General features: G+C 37.3%; 1 protein-coding gene across 1 annotated transcript in view; it reads right to left on the reverse strand.

Moving 5' to 3' along the window:
* Positions 1–6,280: 6,280 nt before the first annotated feature.
* HSPA14 (heat shock protein family A (Hsp70) member 14) overlaps positions 6,281–13,856 on the reverse strand; it is a 43,129-nt gene continuing 35,553 nt past the window's right edge. Inside the window, exons 11-14 of the mRNA XM_041766646.1 lie at positions 10,761–10,973; positions 9,996–10,169; positions 7,542–7,612; positions 6,281–6,486 (exon numbers count right to left, since the gene is read on the reverse strand). Of these exons, the coding sequence (XP_041622580.1) occupies positions 6,408–6,486; positions 7,542–7,612; positions 9,996–10,169; positions 10,761–10,973 (537 nt within the window). The 3' untranslated portion in view covers positions 6,281–6,407. The remainder of the gene's footprint in view (positions 6,487–7,541; positions 7,613–9,995; positions 10,170–10,760; positions 10,974–13,856) is intronic.

Here is a 13,856-nt window from a genome sequence, read left to right on the forward strand (position 1 = left end):
GCGCACAGAACACTAAAGAAATCAGTGTGTTAGGTCTCATTATTAAATACTGTCTAGCCACTTAGGAAGACGTTTATGAGGCCTTTATTATCATGGAGGAAGTGTTTAATAGACCAAAACAACAAAAACGTAAAAGGTTTTTTTTTTTTTTTCAAAATTTTTTTTTTAAAGATTTATTTATTTATTTATTAGAGACGCAGAGAGAGAGATAGAGAGAGGCGGAGAAGCAGGCTCCATGCAGGGACGTGGGACTCGATCCAGGGACTCCAGGATCACATCCCGGACTGCAGGCAGCACTAAACCGCTGCGCTACCGGGGATGCCCTAAAAGGTTTCAACTACATAAAAATGTAGAGGAAAATAAATGTAAAATCTCCGGGGAGTGGTTTCCTTTTTGATTTCTCCTTTTTACATATTTAACCATGTTCTATAATGAACATCTTATTACCTTGATAGTAAGGAATTAAAGGTCCTATCCAACCCTGTCGTATGGAAGCCCCTTTGTGACCTGGTATTTCCTGTCTACTTGTCAAGCCTTACTGCTCATCCATCATTCTTTGTTTTTGAAAAATAAAGGATTCATCCATCATTCCCTCCTATTCTAGTTTGTGACTTCCTTGAATATTCCGCTCCCTGTCCCCAGGGACTTCTTCAGTTCTGCCCTTGCTGATAGAAAATGCCTACTTTCCCCCATCTTTGCTAGGATTACTAGAAATCCTTTTTTTTTTTTTTTTTTTTTTTAAGATTTTATATTTATTCGTGAGAGACAGAGACTCAGACACAGACAGAAGGAGAAGCAGGCTCCATGCAGGGAGCCGGACCAAGTCTCCAGTATCCTGCCCTGGGCTAAAGGCGGCGCTAAACCGCTGAGCCACCTGGGCTGCCCTAGAGATCCTTTAAGACTTAGATACAGCCTCACCAGCCTTCCCAAGTGTATTTTTTGCCTGTCCTCTATGTTCTTAGAACACCCCAGGAGCATCTCTCTTAATTCAATGTCTTTCTTGGTTTTTCTTCTACCTCACTTACCTCTACCTTACTGATCTCTCTTAACTCCCCTTTTGGGCTCCCTTTATTGAGCCTAAATGCTGGGGTTCCTCAGGGCTTGTCCCCAAGACATCTCTCTTAGGCTCCCTCCCTAAGTGACTGCCTCCATTCCCATGGGTTTATAGACTGTCTTTATACTTAAGGTTTTCAACTTTTTGTCTCCAGCCTTAATCTTTCCCCTGAATTCCAGATTTGAATATTCATAGCACCTAGCTGACATATCCTCTTTGGTGTGCACAAACATCTCAAATCAAACACACTCCTAAGAGTGCCCTTGATTTTTGCCTCCAAGCCTGGTCCTTTCCACTGCCGTACCCCCAGACTTTCTCATCTTAATACACTGGCACCACCATCCACTCAGGGGCCCAAGAAGGAAATCTAGGTGTCCTCTTGATTTACTCTCCTCATTCTATAATTTCATTAGCAAGTTGTGTCAATGCTATGTCTAAAATACACCTTGATTCTCTCTCTTCTCTCCATTGCTGCTGCTATGACCTTAGTACAGGCCATTTCTCACCCTCAGTCCTGTAAAAGCCTACCTGGTTTCACTTCCACTATTGCTTCCCCTCCAATCCCTTTTCCATCCAACTGAAAAAGTGACCTTAAACATAAAGTGGGACGTGTCCTTCTCCTGCTTTAAATAATTCCTGGAGTACCTACAATAACATTCAAATCTTTTTTAAAAGGTATGTGTTTGAGAGAGAGCAAGAGCAATGAGAGATCACAGAAAGAGAAAGAGAGAAGCAGACTCCCCGCTGATCGGGAGCCTGATGGGAGCTCCATCCCAGGACCCTGGATCATGACCTGAGCTGGAGGATGCTTAACCGACTCAGCCATGCAGGGGCCCCAAATCTAAACCTTTGGATAGTTGCTAGGCCTTAAGTGATTGGAACCCTGTCACTCTGACCTTACTTTGCCACTCTCCCCTTTGCTCACTGTTCTCTAGGATGTTTTCCATCCATTCAGAAACCTTTTATGGTACATCTCCTATGTGTCAGGCACTGTATGAGGTGCTAAAACAGTAAAGAAAAAGACTGTCTGCCTAGACCTTATATCCTAGTGGGAGGAGCAGATAATAAACAAATAAATACCTTAAGACAACTCTATAATTACTTCCTAATTGTAGGAAGTAATTGTAGGAAGAATTGTCTTCCTAGAAGACAAGCTCCTCTCCACCTGGCTACCTTTTTATTGTTTGGGTCTTAGCTGCTTCCATTTCTTCAGAGGCGTCTCCTGGTCACTCTAACTAAAAGTAGGTACCTACCCTCTTCCATTCTCTCTTCTTTGCACCAAATGCACTTCCCAACATTTGTAGTCATCTTGTCTGTTTCTTTAGGTCTTGTTCAGTATCAGTAAAAATTTACAGAATGGATTAGACTCTTTTGTAAATTAGTTGTTTTTCATGTCCAACCCCACTAATTCCAGGAGACAGATGAGACCTGGTCTCTTCAACAGGCACCACTGTGTCTACTATCTAAAACTGCAACTCTCAAACTATGGGACAGGGACCCTGAGGCCCTTCAGGGGGCTCATAAGTTCAAAACTTTTCATAATAATACCAAGATGCTATCTGCCTTTTTTCCTCTCACAAGTATAGAGTGAGGTTTTTCAGAGAATATACAACTTGGATATTGCAACAGAGTTAATGAAGAAACAGAACAGAGCTATCTTCTCAAGGCAGACATTAAAGAGATTTGAAAAAGCATAAATGATACCCTTACCCACTAAATCTTTTTTGAAAAGTTACTTTTCATAAAAATGTTACTTAACATCTAATTTTTAAATTTAAAAGTGAAGGATTTAAAAAAAAATCTCTTGTTTTTAACACCTCTGGTAAATAACTATTACCATAAAGTCAATATAAATAAAAGCTCTTTAGGTTATCAATAACTTTTTTTTTTTTAAAGATTTTATTTGAGAGAATATAAGCAGGGGGAGGCTCAGAGGGAGCAGACTCCCTGCTGAGCAGGGAGCCCAGTGCAGGGCTCAATCCCAGGACCCCGGAGACCATGACTTGAGCTGAAGGCAGACGCTTAACCAATGGAGCCACCCAGGCACCCCTGTTCTCGATAATTGTTAAGAGTGTAAATGAGTCCTAAGACTAAAACTTTTGAGGATCTTGGTAAATCCTGGCTATAAATAGAAAGGGAAATCAAACTTGAGAGGAATATATCAATGCCTCAAGGGAAACAAAGAATTATGCCTCTACTCCCCAGTTTTTTTCATAAAAACCATTGCAAACATGATTTCTGGAGACCCATGGAATGTCTCCTCTTTCATGTGAATGTTCTTGAAAGGCAGGGAACAGTAGAATGGACAGTGTAAATTTAAATGAAATGTACATAAAGCGCTTAGAATAGTAAGCAAGAAAAACTGTTCACAAAAAAAGCATGAGTATTAGTTCAAATTTTCACATTTACTGTCAGTTCTTGAATAAATTGTTTGATTCCTCTGAATCTATTTCTATTTCTACATGTAGAAAACAAAAGAGGCTAGATTACACTCTATTGCAACTACTCAGGCAGAGTGAGGTCATAATTAAAAAATGAGATAAAGAATTAAAGCAAACAAACTGGTATTGTTATAAATGTTGCATGGTCACTCAGTTATTCTAGAAATCTCGACATTTTCCCACAGAATTTGTTTTGTGCTGATACATTTCTTTTAATCTTTAAAAGATCTTATACATATAAAAGCTTTGTTTGTGATGCCAGATATGTTGTCATCCCAGGATTTTCACACTATTATATGTAGGCATTTATTTCTAGCTGCATATTTGGCTCTGTCCTTTAGACAGTATCAGATATGTAGATAGGCAAAATTATAGTTTGACGTAACATCTTGTTTTACTAGCAAAAGTGCTGTTTTTAAATATATGTGATGCTGCAAAGATAATTGGTAAGTGCATGAAAAGATTATCAAGATGTTCATCAAAAACATCTTAACAGTTGTTACTCAACATGGTAGGAATAGGTTTTAGATTTTCTTCCTTTGCAATTTTACTTCTTTTAACATTTAAAAAAAGATTTATTTACTACAGAGAGAATTTGCATGTGCATGTATGAACAGAAGAGGAGCAGAGGAAGAGGAAGAAAGAGAATCTCAAGCAGACTCCTGCTGAGCTTGGAGCCTGACACTGGACCTCACAACTCTTGAGATTATGACCTGCGCTGAAATCAAGAGTCAGGAGCTTAACCTACTGAGCCACCCAGATGCCCCTTTCTTGTGAAATTTTAATTTTATAATAAAACATGTATCATTTTATAATTAGAAGAATGTTAAAGCTATTTTTATCTTGAAAAAGTAAAACACAAGAAAGAAAAGTTAGTTTAAGGCAAAACTTCCCCAAGAAAAATAACTTGTCATATGAGGATGCAAAAAAAATTGGATTACATTTTACTAGGCAACAGAGCACCTTCGGTGACAATTTCAAATTTGGTATGTCTGAGGAAAAAATCATGCAAAGCTGACTAATGAAGCCAGAAGTAGTGGTATTCCTTTCCTTCTTTATTGTTTCTAAAGAAATCATAAGATATGCAAAAGATGTACTTACTGGTGACCATTGTCCTGTAGAATAAAAAGATGATTTATTTTTTTCTTCCATGTAATGCACTTACTTGATAGACACTGACTGAACACCTATGTTCAGGTATTATTCTAGGGCCTGGGACATAATGGTGACTAAGAGTGTCTCTGTTCTCACAATACTTACTGCTCTAGTGGAGAAAGCAGTCAAATAAATAAATAATTAATGGACATGGAAGGAAAGAAAACTTTTGGATAAATCCTTATGATATTTTATTCTATAAGTTTCATTAATCTACTTTAGGGGTTGACAAACATTTTCTATAAAGAGCGAGACAGTAAGTATTTTAAAGTTTGTGGGCCACAGTCTCTGTTGCAACTACTCACTGCCATTACAGTGTGAAAACAGCCACAAACAATACATATACCATTGAGCCTGGCTATGTTCTAGTAAGACTTTATTCACAAAAATAGGAATGGTGAAGAACTGACACACTGGCTATAGTTGGCCAGGGCCTGATCTAGTTTAAAGAGTTATCAATAACTACAAAATAAAATCCTAAAGCACTTTCCAAAGCATAATGGAAAGGAGTTCAACTAGTTTGGATGCTGTTTTCCTATTTTTTGAAAACATTTAATTTACATTTATTTACTTGATTCCAAAGTTTTTATAACTTTGGAAAAGATCCTAAAAAATAGCTAAGTATTTAGCCTTAATCAAAAAGATATATCTTTGAGTCTGCTTCTTTGTGGAGTCAAAATCTTATCTGAATTCTTTTTGATTCTGTCAATAATTTGACACAGAATAATCAGGAAAAAATGTTTGGTTTCTGTATCTTTAGAAACAGAATATTACTGCAACCTAGCTCCAAAAAAATAAACTATAATGAATAAAGCACATCCACAAGGCCTGAACGAGATAAAAACAGCACTGTTTTTTAATTTTACCACTGGGTAAAGGTATTTCCTCTTCTCAAGTCTTCTGGGAACCAAGGAGAGAAATGAATGGAAAATCCTCTCTTGATAATAGAGTCTGATGTACACTGCTTACCTTGCAGCTCTTTTTTCAATATACACAGATTAGTTGTCTTGTTTTAGTTAGTGAATAAGCTTTTCATTAGTAATCCACTGAGTATCCCAGTGTACTAGTGACTGTTCTCTGATAAATGGAATGTGGCTAGCCCTCTCTTTAAAATAGAAAAAGATCTTTTAATTTCAAGAGATAAATATGTTAGAAAAATCACACTAAATCTGTAAAAAGGAAAGGTGAAAATGGCACCCTATAATATTTCTGTCCACCAAAAGGCCACTGTTATGAGTTTGGTGGGCAGCCTTATAGATTTTTGTTTCCTATGCTTGTTGCATACATATGTGTATACAACAGTTGGGTTATGAATTTACTTTTTTCTTTTAAGCAAAAATGGTATTTTACTTTGCACATGGCTCTCCAATTTCTTCATTTAATGTCAAAGATTTTCAAATTGTTTTTAGTTTATTGTCTAATAAGAATTAGTAAGACTTCTTCAAATTTGAAGTTATAGAAACAAAAATTTTTAAAAAAAGACACTGTTAAATTTCTTGTAAAATTTCCTTCCATCTAATCAAATAATTCTAAATAGCTTCATGATAGAAAAAGCTCCTTATGTCTCCCACTACTAAAGGACTTTATATTTCCCATCTTAAATGGAAAACAAAAAAAGGTTGCAACACTTACCAATATATTGTATTTTAATAGAAACATATACAATTCATTCAAAAGGTATTTTAATATAAACATCACTTGTAAACAAAACCAAATAATATTCTAAAATCTAAAAAATTTCTGGTTTCTTTAGAACATTAGGATGCCACTTCAATAGTGATGGCTTCACATTTTCCAGTCTCTTGATCTGTGCACGTCACATGTAAAGATCCATCCCTAAACAAACAAAAAATAACATTTTATAAGCTCATGTCAGAAGAGCAGAAAGTTCTAAAGAAATTATTTGAGGACTTTGAGTAAAGAGATAATTTTAATTTCTGAAAGAAGAGTATTAAGAAGAAACACAATATCAGTGTCTAAATGTCTAAAATTAATGTCATATGCTATAATTAGGTAGCTGTTCTTAAAAATCTCTTCCTAGACCTGTGACACAGAAGTTGGTATTCCTTGAAAACCATGATACAATGATAAAGATCTCAAGTTTAAGACTTCATACACATTGAAGATGCACCCTGCCATTTTTATTATTATTGTTGTTATTATTCGTGAGAGACACAGAGAGAAAGAGAGGCAGAGACACAGGCAGAGGGAGAAGCAGGCTCCATGTAGGGAGCCCGACGTGGGACTGATCCCAGGTCTCTAGGATCATGCCCTGGGCTGAAGGCGGTGCTAAACCGCTAAGCCACCGGGGCTGCCCCAACCTGCCATTTTTAAGCCCAGGCAGGCCAAGGCAAACCTACTCTAATGAATTTGACATTCTTGCTAAGTATGGTTATGGGATGAATTGTCCCCAGGGTTAATTTGGAAATGATTTACTTGCGAGACATAGTCTTATGCATGGCTGGTTGTTAGTGGAGTGGTTAATATCTGGATTTATCTAAGAATTTACTTCCTAGAGATCTTCTGTAGCAATATTGAAATAAACTTATCCTTTCATAGGACAAATAATATTAATTATTTAAACCTTAGAGAACTATATTTAAAATTGATAAAAATTATACTTCAAACTTCATGGACCAGTTTTTTAGGCTGACCACACCAAAATAAGAGTCCATAAAACAATTCAGAATGCAAATGACTTGAGATACAGTTTTCTTTGTAAGAGACAGCAATTTTGCACGGCAGAAAATATAATTTGTTGGTAAAATCTTTGTCAGCTTTAAAATATGATTTTCCTAGAATGGCAATGTGTGAAGAACCAACAAACTAAGAAAAAAAGGTCAAGCCTCACAGTGAATTTTCTCAACATCAGAAGTAGTTTAATTTTGTACCTTTTCATAGTAAGAACAGCTAATATATCACGTAATCCATTTTCTTTTTTATCTAGATCCTGGAGTACAACCTGTTTGTGCAAAAATAATACAAAGATCATTTAGTACATCGAAGTATTATTATAAAGTCAAAATATTAATGCACCAGTTATTCCAATGGATCAAATCTTACTTATTACTGAAACAAACCTTTTATTTTTTATTTTTTTTTTATAAATGTTTTTTTAATTTTTATTTATTTATGATAGTCACACAGAGAGAGAGAGAGAGAGAGAGGCAGAGACACAGGCAGAGGGAGAAGCAGGCTCCATGCACCGGGAGCCCGACGTGGGATTCGATCCCGGGTCTCCAGGATCACGCCCTGGGCCAAAGGCAGGCGCCAAAACGCTGCGCCACCCAGGGATCCCTGAAACAAACCTTTTAAAATAGGGCAGTTTTCGGTTTTCCTACCATTTACCAAAATCAGAATAGGACTAAGCTTTCTTAAGTGGAAATGTCTCCTCTGGAAGGAGAGCATATAACTAATAGATTTGTTCCTCTTAAATGTGATGTCCTAGATTAAAATGATTGCTTCTGTATGAAGTATTCCGTGTCTCAGAAAATAAAGACTTCTTTGCTTTTTGGTTATTAAGTCAGTACCAGTAACATGTAAATTACATTTTGACATATACTTCCATATAAACTTTTAAAATTTCCAATATTTTAAATACACTTGGAAAACCAATTTATTCTTTTTTTTTTTTTTTTTAAGATTTTATTTATTTATTCATGAGAGACACAGGCAGAGGGAGAAGCAGGCTCCCTGCAGGGAGCCCAATGTGGGACTCAATCCCAGGACCCTGGGATCACAACCTGAGCCAAAGGCAGACGCTAAACCACTGAGCCACACAGGTCCCCCTAATAAACCAATTTAAAGAAACACGTGACAAATTCTTTTGTACAACTATGATTGCATTTGTATGTAAGAGATACTAACGAAGTTATCAAAAAATTCTTTAGCTTCCTAACGAAAGGTATACCAATAAACTAAGTTTGGAAGTGACTTTGCCAATAGCAAGTCTTAATGACCTTAGGCAAGCACTAAGTACCTTGATTTACTCTTTTGTAAAACAGAGAGGCTAGAACAGATGGGATTTTTAAACCAGTACCTTCCAAATTCAGTATTAGGTGACTAACCATTCTCCTCCTGGCATCTGTAAGTTAGGATATGGTGACAGTAGCTGCAGAGTCTTAGAGTAGTATGTGAGGAAAAAAGGTAATGTACAAGAGAGAGAAGCTAAGGGGTTACTAAGACAGCCAACTGAGTTTAGAAATATAGTACACAGGAAAGGGCTTATATTATAGTAATCTACAACAGAAACATCTGGAGGAGTTTTTGAAGAAGCCCTAGATTTTAAGATGTCTGAGGTGGAGCCCAGATATGTTTTGTATGTGTGTTTTCATTATTCTTTTGTTGAAATTAGAAAATAGATATAAAGCTTAAAGTACTATACATTCTCTTTGGTTACCATATTTGTTTTATTTTCATTATAAAAGTATTTCATGCGCATGTCCTGTGCTGTTGATTAAAAATTCAGGACAAAGTGTTAAAAAGTAAAAAAACAAAACAAAACAAAACAAAAAACCCCTCTTGATACCTTCAAATCTACCCACTGTTAAGTTTCCTAAATATAGTTCAAATACCTTTAGATATTTTCTGTATCTATGCATGGATATTTATATACACACACCTACCCAAACACCATTTCCCTCACCCACACTCGTGCTCTCAAACTTTTTATTTAGACACAAATGACATCAGACTATAAATATGGCTCTGCAGTCCTTGTATATGTGTTTTAGTGTAATTATATTTCTTGGTCATGTTTCTAAGCAAATAATGCGGCTCCACTTCATTCCTTTTAAAGGACGCAGAAGACTTGACAGTGTGAAATATGAATGTGGTATTTTGGAAAAGCAAAGGTATCCCGTATCAGAGGCAGTATGGTATAATGGCAAGAGGAAGGGGCCAGGAGCCAAACAAACTAAGGATAAATCTTAGCCCAATCAGGAAAATAACAAGGTATTTACTGCCATGAACCTGTTTCTCAATCATCTATGAAATGAACAAAGTTATTATCTCATGGCATTTTGAGATTATATATGTAAGTTGCCTGGTATAGCACCTGGCATATGGCAAACCAAAAAATGTCATTTTCCCCTGCCACTTACATTTTACCAAGGAGGGCCGAGAACACAAAGGCAAACAGAAAAAATACATATTGTATGTTGTTCTTATTTTCCTGTAACTCTTTCAGATTAAAATTGCTTCTTTCTTTTAAAAGAAGTAATCCATTCATAAAAATGTGTTAGATGTTTTATATACATTTTATATTGATATTAAACTGAGTCTAATGAAGAAGGAAAAGCTAAACAGTTTCACATGACTAATTCATTGTTCAAATTTGTCTTCACCTGTGCGAACTTGTCTTCCTCTTTTGCAGAGTTTTTCCCCTCAGACTCATAGAGTTCAAGGCATACTGAAGATATACTTCCTGGGGCTTGTAATGTGTGTTGTCTTCGAGCTGGCAAAGGAGTCCCCGATGGGAAGAGTACTGTGAAACTATTGGCTCCTGATTCATCGACTCCCTAATAAACAGAAAAATAATATGTATATCCTTTGATATTTATCATTACAATAGTAAAGTCTCTCCTATTATAAATATACTACTTATTCCTTGTTGATAATTTGGAAACTACAGATAGGCAAAGAGAAGAAAATAGAAATGATCCTTCATCTCAACCTACTTTATTTAAAAATAAATTGAAACAGGTTCTGGATTTGAAGCTTATGATTAAAAATATAAGAAATTAACATGTTAGGGGCATCTGGATGACTCAGTCAGTTAAGCATCTATCTGCCTTCAGCTTAGGTCATGATCTTGGGGTCCTTGGATGGAGCCCCACATGGGGTTCACTGCTCAGCGGGGAGTCTGTTTCTCTTTCTTCCTCTTCTCCTCCACCTGCTCTTGTTTTTTCTCTCTCTCAAATAAATAAAATCTTAAAAAAAAAACCACCACCTGAAAGAACATGAGAAACTCATTAAATGTAAAATTATAAATCTAAATTTAAACTTTTTAACAATATATAAAGTTCCACTTAAAACCATGATATGTATAAAAACTTATGGCAATAAGTTGATACTACTTTTATGGAAAAGTAAAGAAAAGTTAAACATACCTTAACTAAAATATCTTTGGCTGAACACTCTATCTTAAGGGAGTCTTCCACTAAAAGGTTTTCTTTCCCAATAAGAATCCCTGCTTCTATAGCTGCACCAATAGGGATGACCTCATCAGGAGGGATAGAATTCAGAAGTTCAACAGATGGGAAAAGATCTTTAATCAGTTGCTGTAGCCTTGGAATTCGAGAAGAGCCTCCACAAAGGACAACCTGGAAAATAAAAATAATTTTCAGTTTTTTACTTTTAAACAATAGCTATTTCTCAAAATTAAGTGTTTAAGTTCAGCCATCTTTTTTTTTCTTTTAAAGATTTTATTTATTTATTCATGAGAGACACAGGAAGAGAGGCAGAGACACAGGCAGAGGGAGAAGCAGGCTCCATGCAGGGAGCCTGACGCGGAACTCGATCCCGGGTTTCCAGGATCACACCCTGGGCTGAAGGCAGCACTAAACCATTGAGCCACCTGGGCTGCCCAGGTTCAGCCATCTTTACTACATGTAATAGTAAAATATAAGAAGCCCTATTTTAACATTATTTTATTAAAATATAAGAAGCCCTATTTTATTTTATTTTTTTAAATTTTTATTTATTTATGATAGTCACAGAGAGAGAGAGAGAGAGAGAGAAAGGCAGAGGGAGAAGCAGGCTCCATGCACTGGGAGCCTGATGTGGGATTCGATCCCGGGTCTCCAGGATCGCGCCCTGGGCCAAAGGCAGGTGCCAAACCGCTGCGCCACCCAGGGATCCCAAGAAGCCCTATTTTAACATTATTTTATGTTGTACTTACCATATGTATAAATATATATCTAACACATTTAAATATTTAATATATTCTTTACTCATAAAAGCAAAATTTAAAATGAGATCTCACAAAGGTTTGAGAAGCAACCAGGAGCCTGGGCTGGGCTGACTGACAAAGTTCATTTGCTATGTGTTAAGACTAGAACGTGGCAGTTACATGTAATGCACAGAAACCAACATGGATAGTCAATACATGTATTCCAAATGAAATAACAAAACAAATCTTCAAAAAATAATTTTAATGAAACAAAGATAAGAGATTTTCCCAATACAGTTCCAAGTAATAGTAATAAAGCTGCTCACTGAAGTCAGGAGAGTAATGACACCCAAAGCAATAACAACGAAACTAAAAATAAGTAACTTCAAACTAAAAAGCTTCTGAACAACAAAGGAAACCAACAACAAAATGAAAAGACAACCTATAAAAATGGGAAAAATATTTGCAAACCACATATCTGAAAAGGGGTTAATATGCAAAATATAAAAGGAAGTCAAACTCAAAAGCAAAAAACCAAACCACCCAATTAAAAAATGGGTAAAGGATTTGAACAGACATTTTTCTGAAGATATACAGGTGGCTAACAGACACATGAAAAGATGGTTAACATCACTAATCATAAGGCAAATACAAATCAAAACCACAATGACACAATGAGATATCACCTCACAATTGTTAGGGTGGTTCTCATCAAAAACACGAGAGATAACATGTATTGGCAAAAATACAGACAAAAGGGAACCCTTGTACACTGTTGGGAATGTAAAATGATAAAGCCGCTATGGAAAGCAGTATGGAAATTCCTCAAGAAACTAAAAACAGAATTATCGTATGACCCAGCAATCCCACTTCTGAGTATATATTGAAAGGAAATGAAGTCACTATCTCAGAGGTATTTTTACTCTCATGTTCATTACAGCATTATTCACAATTGCTAATATATGGAAGTATCCTAAGTGTCTGTTGATGGGTAAATGGATAAAGATGTGGCATATATACAAACATAGTGAGGTATTCAGTTTTTAAAAAGGAAGAGACTCTGTCATTTGCAACAATATGAATGAATCTGAAGGCATTATGAGAGGTCAAATAAGCTACACAGAGAAAGACAAATACTGTGTGGTGTTGCTTATATGTGGAATCTAAAAAAGAAAAAAATGTCAAGCTCATAGAAACAGAAGATGGAAAAGTGGTTGGAGCTAAGTGGTGGGGGAAATAGGAAGAGGCTGGTAAAGGGTACAAAATTTCAGGTGTAAGTAAGGTCTGAGAATCTGATGTATAACATGGTGATTATGGTTGATAACATAGTATCGTGTGACTGAGGTTTATTAAGAAAGCAAACTTAGGTGTTTTCACCCCTGACCTAAAAAAAGTAAAAATATGAGGTGACTAATGTGCTAATGGACACTGTGGTGGGAATCCTATCACAATGTATACATATTATCAAATCTCACCTATATGCTATAAATAGCTTACAATTATTTGTCAATTACACCTCATTAAAGCTGAATAAAATTGCTCCTTTATAAAGACCTTAATTTCCTCAGTTATTCATACACTTAACACTTATATCTCCATAGGCACACAGGATATTAAATAGCCTAAGAAGGGAAATCATCAATAATTACTTCTTGGGAGGAGGGGCAAGACGGCTGAAGAGTAGGTCCCCAAATCACCTGTCCCCACTAAATTACCTAGATAACCTTCAAATCATCCTGAAAATCTACGAATTCGGCCTGAGATTTAAAGAGAGCTGGAATGCTACAGTGAGAAGAGTTCCCGCTTCTATCAAGGTAGGAAGACTGGGGGGGGGGGGGGGGAAGAATTAAAGAAACAAAAGGCCTCCAAGGGGGAGGGGCTCCCGAGGAGCCGGGCTGAGGCCGGGGCGAGTGTCCCCAGGACAGGAGAGCCCCGTCCCGGAGGAGCAGGAGCTGCACCAACCTTCCCGGGTGGAAAGGGGCTCGCAGGGAGTTAGAGCAGGACCCAGGAGGGCGGGGATGCCCTCGGGCTCTCTGGGACACTAACAGACACCTGTGCGCCCAGGAGAGTGCGCCATAAAAGACTGCAGCACACGGCAGGACCCGGAGGAGCAGATCCGAGGAGCTCGGGCAGCGGCTCTGCGTGGAGGGGGCTGCGCGGCCAGGAGCGCGAACCCAACAGCTCAGGCTCCTGAGCACAGGGCGCCGAGACACAGACCAGGATCCGGCCTCCCCCCGGGACAGGGAGAGGCCCGGAGGGCCCAGGACCTCAAGGATGCTCCTGCCCCGAGCTGAGCAGATCAGCGGCCCCGCCC

This window comes from Vulpes lagopus, chromosome 8 (genome assembly GCF_018345385.1).
Source record: "Vulpes lagopus strain Blue_001 chromosome 8, ASM1834538v1, whole genome shotgun sequence".
NCBI classification, from domain to species: Eukaryota; Metazoa; Chordata; class Mammalia; order Carnivora; family Canidae; genus Vulpes; species Vulpes lagopus.